The sequence below is a fragment of the Papaver somniferum genome, chromosome 10, assembly GCF_003573695.1.
Source record: "Papaver somniferum cultivar HN1 chromosome 10, ASM357369v1, whole genome shotgun sequence".
Classification (NCBI taxonomy): domain Eukaryota; kingdom Viridiplantae; phylum Streptophyta; class Magnoliopsida; order Ranunculales; family Papaveraceae; genus Papaver; species Papaver somniferum.
In genome coordinates this window covers 32,137,919-32,150,933 of record NC_039367.1, presented here as the reverse complement: position 1 = coordinate 32,150,933, position 13,015 = coordinate 32,137,919, and the positions used below count along the sequence as shown (strand labels likewise).

The following is a 13,015-nucleotide window of genomic DNA, read 5'->3' as shown; positions in this document are numbered from 1 at the left end:
AACTCTTTTGTTTTGTTTGTTACAAAGATTAATGTATATTCATGGTTAGGTTTATCTAGAACAAACAAATCCCATCGAGATCAAGGTAATATGAACCAACTTTAGTGTTTATCGTTTTATGGTTTCAATTGAATATCTTTTTACTGTCGATTCTTTGTTACCATGGCAGTAGATTGGTTCTTTGCTATTATATCTTTATCTAATAAAGAAAAAACTTGGGTTATCTCAGGTTAGATTGTTTATGTCGAATCATCTAAACCCAGATGTTATACATCTGATAATATTGAAGTTTTAAATGGATGCTACTGCACCTATATCCATTATAATGGAAGCTATGAAATTCTCTAAGTATTAGCGATCAAAAATCTGTTCATTAGAGGGTTACGAATGTCAGACTATATTATTTGTTTGGGCTCAACCTAAAATTATGAGGCTTAAAACAGTGAAAACTAGAAAAAAAACATCTAAACGTTGGTTGTATATAAGAGTCTTTTGTTCGATGCAATAACCATTAACCAAAATCATTGAAAGTGAAGCCAAATAGGGATGGCTTGGCAGTCGATCTTTGGATACCATAGTGCACTGTTAAACAAGTTTTATATGCTCTGTGGCTCCTTACAACAGATTGCAAATTAGTTTCTTCACAAAAATTAGATTGCATAGTATTTGGTTTTGCAAGTCGGTCCTATGTTTATCCCAGGTGGCAATGTTTTTCTGATACGAGCCTTTCCTTATTAGTAATAATTCTTTGTTTAGTACCTCATATGTTAACTTTAATATTTTTCACTGTTTGTTTCGTGATTACTTGGTATGGAATTATTTTCTTCCATGTAATAAAGTTTCCTCTATAATAGATTTATGTGTTTTGATCATGGCATTGTGGCTCTTAAAAATCTTTTCACAAGATAAATGGTGTTGGGATGTGGTATCCCTTCATGTATCTTTTTTTTTACTTGCTATTGTTTTTTATTTTTCCTAATGGTGTACTGAATGCTTTAAATTAATGGCAGGGGCATTAAGAACCTATGGGCTACCTGAAGACCAGTCTTGCAAGTAAAGGTTTTTCCAAAGAAAAGCATATAAAGCAGGTCTTGACGATAAACAAATAAGTTTTTTTTTTGTCAATTTACATTGTATCGGCCAAATATGGCAATATCGGAGAGTCACAAGAAATTTATCATACTGAATTTTTATTTGATTTTCTAACACATAAAGTGAGGATTCAACCTGCTGTTTACCAATATGAATCCCAAAGACAAATTGGGAAATGAATGTAATGAAAGAATTCCATAAAGTTAATTGCATAATTCATTATTTGAATTTCTGCTGTTTTTTACGCGGTCGCTGTAACAAGCTCTGGATGTTATTCTAATGAGCCAGTAGGTGAAAAATGAGTTCAAACTTTCTTTTAGGTTTGCTGTATTTTGCTTTAAAGTTATTACCGTAAAAGGATTGGGTATACTTTTCTCTGCAAAACATCCAGGCCCGTGCATCACACGTTTTTTTGAAAAAGAAGCATTCTAAGTGAATTTACTTCATCCTCCCAATTAGTACATAAATTGATAATTAGTAGACACGATCCTCGAACGACTTTAATTTGCCATACAAACCTGAAAGCGTATTCTGAATTGCATCAACGAGCATAGCCTTAAAAGTTAAAGATTTTTTATTTTTGGCAAAAAAAATGTCAGATGTGGGATTTGAACCTACGCCCTCTCTCGAAGACCAGAACTTGAGTCTGGCGTCTTAGACCACTAGGCCAACCTGACTTGTTGATTGTTGATAAGAATGACATAATACAAATTAAACTGAAATTCTTTACTCGAATTCCTGTCGATCTTGGCACTTGAATTTAGGATTAAAAACAGTTTGAAAAGCTGAATACTACTGGCATGTCAACTTACATTGGCTATTGAAATCTCTTTTTTTTCTACACAAACGTCCAAGGAAATAAAGGCCAAAAGATCATTTAATGGAAATTTTCGTCAAACCCCTCCACAGGAAGGAATTATGTGGGGAACTTGACAATGTAGAAGAATAACAAATTAGAGATCTCCAATTCTAACAACAACTGACCAAATCCTGCGTAAGAAGGTTGTACCTTACAGCCTGTTTGGATGGTGGAAGTGTACTTCCTACTATATAAGGGAAAATTCGTTTCAGAAATCAAGAGTAAAAACATTTTGCTTCATAAAGTGTCTTTCCTTCTAAAGTGTCTTTCCTTCAGAAAGTGTCTTTCCTTCTACATAAGAAGAAATCTGTATCTTATATCACATCAACCATTTTTAAATTTTCTTTATTTTTTTTCTACTAAGAAAATATAGACTTCATTAAAATTAAGATGCATAGACATTGTCTTGGTCACTTAAGATCATAACATTGATCCAAGTAAGCCGATCATTAAACCAATTTACTGCACCTACATGAGTTCTTGCAAATTTAGCCAATGAATCGGCCAAATATTTGTATCTCTATGGATATAACTACATTTCCAACGATCAAAGTATGATAGGATAAATAATATATCATTAGTGATATTATTGGTTGTCCATTTCACAGTTGTTGGATGTCCCTGGATAACTTTCACCACATTACTGCAATCCCCTTATAGATGAATATTCCTTGCTCCTCTTTATGTTGCCCATAAAAATGTTTCCATATCACATGAAGTCTCAGCTTGTTCTGGATTTGCTGTATTCGCACTCTACTACATTCTCTTGTAGAATTTTTCGAATTCAATCCAAAACCAGACAATATTGAATTATCAATGAAAAAGCATCAAAGTTTATTTTTTTCCACATTTTCTAAAGGAGGATGCCATTTTCAAGTTCAACTAATGTTGTGAACGATCCTGACTAGCAAACAAACAAAATAAATTTAGTAAAATAAATTCAAAAATAAACTATAAATAAAAAATAAAATAAACCTTCAATTAACGTAAAACACACAGTCTTATTGATTGACAGTCTTGCCAAATTATTTAATTTAGATTGGTCTTTACTTATCAAGTGTTTTAGTAATTATCATCACAACCATCTATGTGTCAAATTGTTGGTTGTGGTGGTGTTGGATCATTAACAAGTTTGCAACCAACAAAAAATGAAATATGTTGTTTTTTAATTATGTAGAACAACATAAAAAGTCGGCATGATATTTATCCAACGAGCATGTCGACTAGTCAAAAACTTGAAAAGTGAAACACCACCATAAGGACCAAATCACTTTATTTCAACATAAATCAATTTTCTAATCTAATATGTCTCTTGAGAAACAAAATAAAGTAATTGATAGAGTTTATGCCATCAATTACTATTTTATTCTTTCGACGGATTGATCGACAATTTTTCATTTAAAATGACGAAATATAGGAAAGAAGAAGGTTGATGAAGAGGAAAAGCAAATGAACAAGGTTTGGTGTTTGTACTTAAAACAAAAAAGAAAGTAGTTTTAGTTATTATTAGGGGAAAGATAATTAGATAACTTTATCCTCATTTGACCTTAACCCACTATTACGATTGGCAATAAAGTTCATTGCCACAAGTTAACAAAAAAAAGGCAAGGGAAATTATCGGATTATTGTTTTATTTGGTAAAATTTTATATATAATTTGAGTGGAAATTGTTGGCCTCACATTGAAAGTTAGACCAAAAGTTCGAATTCTAGAGCTTCTGGGCCACGACCAATAAGAATCAAGGATTGACGTAGCAAATTATAATGGATAGGTAAATGAGCGCTGAATCATGCTCTTCGTGGGCCACGACCAATAAGAATCAAGGATTGACGTAGCAAAATAGAATGGATAGGTAAATGAGCGTCGAATCATGTTCTTGGCCCCCGACCAATAAGAATCAAGGATTGACGTAGCACAATAGAATGGATGGGTAAATAAGCGTCGAATCATGCTCTTCATGGGCCACGACCAATAAGAATCAAGGATTGACGTAGCAAAATAGAATGGATAGGTAAATGAGCGCCGAATCATGCTCTTGTCCCCCGACCAATAAGAATCAAGGATTGACGTAGCACAATAGAACGGGTGGGTAAATGAGCGCCGAATCATGCTCTTGGCCCCCGACCAATAAGAATCGTGGGATTGACGTAGCAAAATAGAATGAGTAGGTAAATGAGCGCCGAATCACTTTCAATATACATAACCTATTTTTTACATAAAAACCTATACGCTTACATGGATTAATTACCTTTGGGAGAATCGTGGGATTGACGTAGCAAAATAGAATGAGTAGGTAAATGAGCGTCGAATCACTTTCAGTATACATAACCTATTTTTTACATAAAAACCTATACGCTTACATGGATTAATTACCTTTGGGACAACCAATTTGAACCGGTGCAACGGACGGGCGCTTATATATAAAATATTTATCGACCATAGCAATGATAAAAATGAAGGTGATGAGAGTGATGACGATTTAACTATTTTATAATTTTTATGATAGCAACTTTTAATTTGTTACTGTTGCATTTTTTCCTTGGATTAGAACTCGATAGAAACATTAATTAGATTCCAAACTGATAATCTCTCCGAACCAAGTTGAATCTGTAAAAAAAAGTAATAATTTTCTTTTTTTTATTACGGAAATCTAATCATATCTTGATGAAACTGATAGAAGAGAAAATATTTGTCAATTGGTAACTGAAGATGATTAGTATAATTTCAGAACTGGGAAAAAATTACAAAATTTAAGCAAAATCCCCGAATATAAAAATATTGAATTACTTAACTTATGCATTTATATCATAGTAACAAATTTGGTATGACAGACTTAAACCGTGCAACGCACGGGCTCAACACTAGTACTTATAAAATTACATAAGAAACTATGAATTTTAGTCAACACGGAAAGCTATCAGTTTTGATCGGAAATAAGCAGCCATTGAACCGTACGTATCTGTTGGAAGGATGGGCGTCCTCGTGTGTAGGGCTGAAGCTGACTTTCACAACTAGGGATAGGCCGGCCGCCGGTGGACTATTTCCCCGCTTACTGTTAGGATGACGATTACATGAGGGCCCGTTTTATGCTTTAGGTTTTGGTACTAATCTCAAGTTAACCTCCCAAAACACGTAAGACTGACTTAGACAATAGTGAAAAGTCTCCTAATTTTCTAAGTTTTCTTCTCCTTTCTTTATTTTTCTCTCCCAACAAAGGTGAGCCTTGCACGAAAAAAATAAAAATAATAGGTGAGAATTTAATTAAAGTAAAATTATTTGCGACAAGGACTTAAAAGGGATGAATTGGACAAAGTTCAGATCTTAATCAGAATTGAAATCCCAAAACACCCATTTCGTTTTGTATGAAAGGCATATATTTTGGATTGGTGCCTTATTTTTTTACTTAGTGTGCCAAGTGTGGCTCTCGAGTCTGAAATGTTGTCATGTGTGCACATTTTAATCTATTTTCAAGTTCTTCGGCTTTAAAATTTTATTTCCCATGAACAGTAGCTTCAATATTGAATATCTTTTAGTTTACCAAAATGGGGACTCTTTGGAACTTCAACAAAACACTCAATTGCAAGAAACTCGAAAGAAAAAAAAATTGCACAACTCGACTGGATTCCATACCCACAGATCGCACCAAGTCTTCTTGACAGAGAAAATGACAGTGAAAGCAGTGATCGCACTTATCTACAAGACTTTTGATTAATAAACTGATGGAATCGGTATCACTTGAGACATACATTTGATTGAAAAGGTATTACCTGAGGCATATATTTCAATGGTGCAGATATCGACACGTGTACGGCGAACAGTCAGTACTATTATGTTCATTTGCCCATAAATACTTTCATATGGTTTCATTTGAAAATACAAACACACTAAGAATTATCTGAATTCGAAAAACTTTCACAGAACCAAATTTCTTAAGGTTTCTATTACCCAATCTCATACTATCAAAATGGCTTGTGGATGTGGTTCTTCTTGTGCCTCTAACTGCAGCTGTGGGTAAGATCTTGTTTTCTTACATGGTCGCATCATGTATTAATTGAAGATTTTGATTAATACTTATATGGTTTCTTCCTTTTTCCGATTTTGATTAATACTTATATGGTTTCTTCCTTTTTCCTTTTTCTTGCAGATGCAAGTCTGCTGCTAAGGAGTATGATCTCAATCCCAAGTTTCTTCTATGACTAATTTGATAACCTGTGCTTTTATCGATATATATTTCCACCAGAAGTCAATTAACATGATAATTATTTTTTGCATGGGTGCAGAAACCTCGAGGGAGGATGCAAGTGTGGAGACAGCTGCTCATGCACCGATTGCAAGTGTTAATGAAGAAATGATGAAGATAAGGGATATTTTCCATGTCGAAGATCCTTGACATCATTTTACTACGGCGTGGTTTGTATGTGTCTTTGATGTTAGAATAAAGTAGCTATCGTTAGCAATACTTGAGCTCAAGTGTTGTTATGGCTACACAGTGTTTTTATGTGCAAAACAGGAAAAAGGAATTGTTTTGTGTAAAAGTGGTAATGGGAGATGTTTCACTCCTGTTGATTTCTTTACGTCTACCTCTTTGTTTGGAGGATTTGAATTTTTATCAATCTTTTCTCTTTTCACTCCCCTAATTGATAATAAACAGCTTAACTTTTATAGTAAATTTAGAACTTATAGTAAATTTAGAGAAACAGCTTAGTGCGTTTGAATATAGAAATAAAAGCCAAAACGGAAAGTTGACCTTTTTATTTCTAAATATCATCAAGAAATTTTACATCTGAATTAATTTCTTGTTTTTGATTATTAGAGGTCAAAAAACTACCTCTGGCTATGTATCCAATCAGGCTATAATCCGAGTAACAAGCAATTAATTAAATGTGAAATAATTGAACATGTACTAGAACTCCTGAGCGTTCCCCATTAATTCAGACAAAACCAAATGTTTGAATTTGAACAAACCCGAACTAGAGCTGGCAAACGGGGGCTGGCTTGTGACTAACCCGCGGGTTACGGGTTAATACAAGCCTAAGTTTGCGGGTTGAAATTCTTCACGGGTGGTCATTTCTCCAACCCGCGCCCGTCCCGGGTAAAGCTTGCGGGTTCACGGGAGCTCACGGGTTAGCTGGTTTTTGTTGAGTCAACTCGCCAGAAATCGATTTCGGGGCTATTTCTGGCCACATTCAGGCCATCTAAAACTCCTTCCCAACCTAAGTACTTAATTTAACATTCATCATTTCATCTAATTCATTTAAAAAAATGAATTAGAGTTAAGTAAGCTTTAAAATTACCTGAAAAAAATCACTCCCTTCTTCGGCAGCAGAATTCCCACCATTTTGAATACCCAAATTCTGAGTTGCACAACTATTGGAAGCTCTTGAACTTGACAAGGTGTAATACTCATTAAAAAGTGTTGTCATATTACTACGCACTTTATTAACTTCACGTTCTAATTCTCTCACCTCAGGATACAACTTGGAGTAAGTAAATTTCACAAAATTCATTTTCGATCTAGGATCTAACACAACTGCCATAGCCAATATAGGACTCAACTCCTTCCAATAACTATCAAATTTTGCTTGCATCTCTTTTACCGTGTTCCTAATGAATTCAATATCATTTCTACTTTCTTTCTTTAGTAACACCTGAACTTGACAAATTCTTTCAAAATACAGATTGGAAGTAGGATACTTACTACCAGAAAATATCTTTGTGAGATCATGAAACACCTTGAGAAACTTTGTGACTACTTCAATTTGTTCCCATTCTTCATCAGTTGGATAGTCTTCATAGTCTGAATCTATCAACTTCAAATGAGAGAAAACTGGCTTATACATGATACAACTATCTAACATAAGATAAGTTGAATTCCACATGTATAAAACAAACATTCAGTGAGTATATAATAAACATTAATACAATTATCTAACTTTATAAGTTATAACAGAATAGAAGTGGAATCCCACCTTGTCTTTACGTCTTGACGAATACCCCTTTTTATTCCAGACATTCCTAAAGTATTAACAATGTCCAAGAACTTTTGTTTTCTTACTTGACACTTTTTAAGGGACTTCACTGACGCTCTTATCTTAAGCACGGTTGGATCAATATTCTTAAGTCCTTCTTTTACAATAAGAGCTAAGATATGAGCACAACAACGCACATGAAAGAATTTTCCATCGTTCAATAAGATCTTCTTTGCAACAAGTCTACTCTTCATAATTCCAGCACAAGCTCCGTTATTTGCAGCATTATCCAAGGTGATGTTGGATACCTTTTCTTCAATTCCCCAATCTTTTATCATAGCAAATAACTTAGCAGAAAGGTGTTCACCTGTTTTGAGGTAGTAGAAAGGAGAAAAGTTAACATGAATTTATATTGAAGAATAAGATAAAGAAATAAAAGTAAGTGCTTTACCTGTATGAGGTGGTGGAAGAGAACAAAAATTCAGAAGCTTCTTTTGCAACACCCAATCTTGATCAAGATAGTGCGCAGTTAAGCTTATATATCCAGTAGTTGTTACAGAAGTCCACATGTCTGATGTTAGACATATCCTACCTGTAAGGGTGAGTCATACACATTAGCACATAATATTAATCAATTACTCATACATAAAAGTATAAACAAAACATATGGGTCATTAAGATTTGAAATTTTGAATCATACCTGGAGCAAGTTTCAATCTGTTGCGAATAACTTCTTTTTGTGCTTTATGTTTCTTTACTACATCGGCTTTCCAAGTATTCCTTGATATTGATTTAGCATTCTCATTTAAATAAGTACATATATCCCTAAATTCTTTCCACTCCACCAAAGCAAATGGAACATTTCTTGCAACGAGTAATGCTGAAAACAGATCTCGTAATTTCATCTGATCAACTTTGCGTACGCGGGTAGACAACTGGCCATTGTTTGCAGATAATATCATCTGCCCTACGTCCATAGACTGACGGTTAGGGCACTTATGCCTTTTCATGGTTGAGGTTCCACCTTTTTGGCTTTCATATTTATATCCTACATTACAAGCCTTGCACACTCCCTTCTTTGTTCCATCTTTATATTTAACAAGTTTAAAAAATTCCCAAACTTGGGATCTAAGTTTATTTTTCTTTCCACATGAAACTGGTGCAGGACAGGCAGGTGCACAACCAACAGTTGGATCCTCATTCACAGAATCTAGCATCTCAACATCATCATCCTCACCATCACTACTCATAACATCATTATAATGGTCTTGTAACTCTTGTTCTTGTACACTTGACATACTGGACACATCAGAGAGAGTAACCTAAAAACAATAGCACAAAATTAGAGTTAAACACATTAGAGAGAGTCATATTATTGTTTGTAATTTGCATCCCATTCAATTGACAGTCACAGATTCATAGTAACATTATCAGTTTATCACAATTCACAGTTTTACACACAAATGGAGAGCATAATAAGATGATATCCAGTTATCCACCATACACATTATTATCTTGAATAAGATGATATCCAGCTTTAACAACCAAAACCCAGTCATGGACTTGGAATGTTGGATACTCAACAAAGAAACATCAAGCAAGGAAGTTCACATAATAAACCCCCACTTTGTTCTTTCAAGGTAGGAGGTAACACACTAGCACTAGTCAGTAGTCACTAATCACTACTCACTAGGTCTTGCCAAACATAGCATAAAAAATTACAAATATACAATCATTGGAGAATGGAGAATTGAGATGAATGAAAATGTAAAGAAAGAACCAACTGTAATTGTGTCTGTAACACTGTATCCGTGCTCTAATTAAAATAAAATATGCACAATCACATATTCACATACATAAGCAAATCCCTAATTAAAACCACATAGTTTGAGCCTTTGAGGCTTTGAGCTAATAAAAAAATCCATCCAAGATTCCTAATAAAACATATGCACAATCACATATTCAAATACATAAGCAAATCCCTAATAAAATCATAGAAAATATTAAATTAAAACCAATCTTTAATCAAGATGTTATACCTGAAGATCTTTGAGAAATTATTGCACCTGGAGGCTGGAGGTCTTCAATTGAAACCTTAACAGAGAAATTGAAGAAAGGAGTTACTGGACAATCTATCAAGAAATTAACCTCTAACAATTCAAATAGAATCAAAGTGATGGAGAAATTCAAATTACCTGAAGATTAATTTGCAACTGAAGGACTTCTACTTTCAAAAAAAAAAAAAAAAAATTCAAACCCTAACATCCAAAAAATTGAAAACAAAACAAAAAGAAATTAACTTTCGGAAACCATAATATTACCTGATGAGAATTGAAATCAAAAATAGGGTTTTGAAGAAAGGGGATTTTGAAGATACGAAGAGAAATAGGGTATGAGAAAAGGGGTTTATAGATATAGAATAGAATAGGGTTTTGAAAACATGGATTTACAAATATAAAAGAGAAATAGGGTTTTCCTTTACGGATTGGATTTTCCAGTTTCCCTCTTTCACTTTCAGTCTTTCTCCCACACCCACAGTCCCGCATGCTTACACAGAGAATACTCAAGAGTCAAATGACTCAAATCCTTCAAGATCGAAGTAGTAGCAGACGGAGAAGACGAAAGAACTTTGTCTGTGAACTGAAAACTGAGGCTGCCGCTGGGAAGTGCGGACGGAGAAGAAAAGACTAAGTAAGTAGGGTTTTTTTGTTTTTATACCATGGCTACATGGCAGATTGGCAGGAGCGAGACACGTATAGAGTAGTAGTGACACCCGACATTATAATGAAGTGCGGGTTAACGGGTTAACCCGTGATTGTACGGTCCGGACCGGGTTAACCCGTTTTTTGACGGGTCACCATTTCTCCAACCCTAACCCGGCTTGTTTAGAAACCAGCCGGTCCGGGTTCGGGTTTTCACGGTCTGGGCACAGGTTAACCCGCGGGTTTCAACTTGTTTGCCAGCTCTAACCCGTACACTCTTTTTTGTCTTACACTGACTTGATTTTGAAAAAACAAATGCTCCCAAGACTATAAGAGAATACCATAAGTACAATGAACTCTGATTAAATTTGGATGATTTGAACCATCCTCAATAAGGATCATCATTTTGTTTTGGGGTGTATGGTTCCATAGATAAATAATGTTTTGTTTGTCTGGAGCTTCGTACGCCCCATAAAGAATGGTACCCTGTTAGCAATCCTGTAAATGTAAAATTTGAGTTACTTGATAACTTTTAAATTACGGGACAAATTTCGAGTCACGTTACTAACATTTAAGTCACTAACAGAATCATCAACAACTTAATTAAGAAGTCAAATCTGAATCTATCGGCAGCCAATCTGAATCTATCAGCAGCCATAAGCATATAGAATGTTGATATGTAAAGAAGAAGAAAAAACAATAAACGAATATTTTGAGGATTATTTTTGCAAAAAATATATTAATTTGCAAATGACAAGAGAGGTTCAAGTGGTCTGATGGTTGGTATGCTCCCTTCTAACGTAGAGGTAATGTAGCCTAAGACCACTCTTCCAAAAAAAACAAAGAAGAAATTGGAGCACAAAACTTAAGTATTTCATTTCCCAATATAGAAATACAAAAAAAAAGTGTTATAAGTGAAATGGAGCTGCTAGAGTGACCGATTATTCTCCCGAGTAATGTCCGGATAATGGATCCAATTTAATCTGGGACACTCCTCTAGCCTCTGGATGGGATATCACTCGGAAAAAGGTGTCGGTAAGTTGAGCATTTTCATAAGTAAAATGCCTTTGGGTAAAATCTTTACTCATGCAACCGTCGTTTGTTATTTTATTTAATTTGATATAAACCCAAACTCTTTCAGTGAAACTTTGTTGTTTATGTGTGGAATTGCTCCAAAGACCGCCTGAAATTCAAGAGCGCCTCCAACAATGAGTTCAGTGAAACTTCTAGTTTTCGGGTCGTAACACCGAAGAATTGTTTCGTTGTACCACAGTAACACTTCATTGCTTTTGGTGAGAGCGAATGGGTCATAGAAATTACAATCATGAGTGTCTCCTTCCCATTCTATGTTAACCTCCTTAATCCAACTCCAACTATGGTAAAAATCATGTTTGTTCATGTTGAAATTGTCGTTCGTCCCCTCAAGTGTATTCTTTTTGAATGTCCATACGTCAACATGGTCACCCCAAACATGATCAACGAAACTCAAATCCCCCCCAAAGTTAAGCAGCCAATATAGCATTTCTATACCTTGTTCCTCCGGACGGATACATGGTGGTGGTGGGACTATGCGGAACACTTCATCTTCCAGATCAAAGGCGACAATCTTGTGGTTCTTCTTGTCTTTCCAGTAAAGCACTCCAGTTACATGGGTGCCATGCAGATACAATGAATCAGTGATAACTCCTACGTTTCTCCACCCATTGCTACTGCCCTTGCCAATAGTGCATACCTGAACCCAACCCACGGTGGTGGCGTCAGGGTAAGGGAGCCTGTGAGGGTACAAGATTCTTACAACTTTGTACTCATTCCTTGATGGAAGATAACCAAATCCACTAACCACCAGACTTGTTTGACCAGTTTTAGCTATTTTGGTGTTTATCATTGGAAGGCTCATGTATTCCCTTGTAACAGGATTACAAATATAGATAGGATCTTCGAGACCTAGATGCGGTACAACGAAACAAACTAAACCATTGCATGAACCAACCACCACGTTAAATTCATCGGTTTTCCTTATAACTAAAGGAAGGCTGATCTTAGTTGTGCTTGTCTCATAGCAATACCCTTCATGACCTCCGGCGCTTTTAATGACATTGTAATCTGCATGGTAAAGTTGTATGATCTCGTCATTCCGTGACGCAACTGTGAAAAGAAAACCTAGTTTTTTATTGCGGAGATGATCTCTCCATCTTTTACACACCAATTTGCAATCTTGGAGGTAGGCGTCAGGAATGTGAGAAAGAACTTCTGATACGATGTCTTCATGTAAAGCTTCCATGGATGACGAAAACACACTCCAAAGGGCAGGAAGAAAGAATTACTTGATTCGATTAGTGGCAAGTATAGTTATATATATATATATATATATATATATATATATAAGGATTATA

General features: G+C 35.1%; 1 protein-coding gene and 1 long non-coding RNA gene across 2 annotated transcripts; one reads left to right on the top strand and one right to left on the bottom strand.

Moving 5' to 3' along the window:
• The first annotated feature begins 5,806 nt into the window (after window positions 1-5,806).
• On the top strand, window positions 5,807-6,620 carry LOC113319037. Its single transcript, XR_003345031.1, has 3 exons — window positions 5,807-5,962; window positions 6,096-6,116; window positions 6,232-6,620. It is a non-coding gene; the product is annotated as an uncharacterized LOC113319037 (long non-coding RNA).
• Window positions 6,621-11,733: 5,113 nt separating this feature from the next.
• On the bottom strand, window positions 11,734-12,903 carry LOC113315490 (F-box protein At3g07870-like). Its single transcript, XM_026563763.1, has one exon. It carries the CDS (start codon window positions 12,901-12,903, stop codon window positions 11,734-11,736), a length of 1,170 nt encoding a protein of 389 aa, XP_026419548.1.
• Between the last annotated feature and the right edge of the window lie 112 nt (window positions 12,904-13,015).

Bases quoted from the DNA above. Each gene is read 5' to 3' on its own strand.
- LOC113315490 (XM_026563763.1), bottom strand. From the start codon at position 12,903: ATGGAAGCTTTACATGAAGACATCGTATCAGAAGTTCTTTCTCACATT.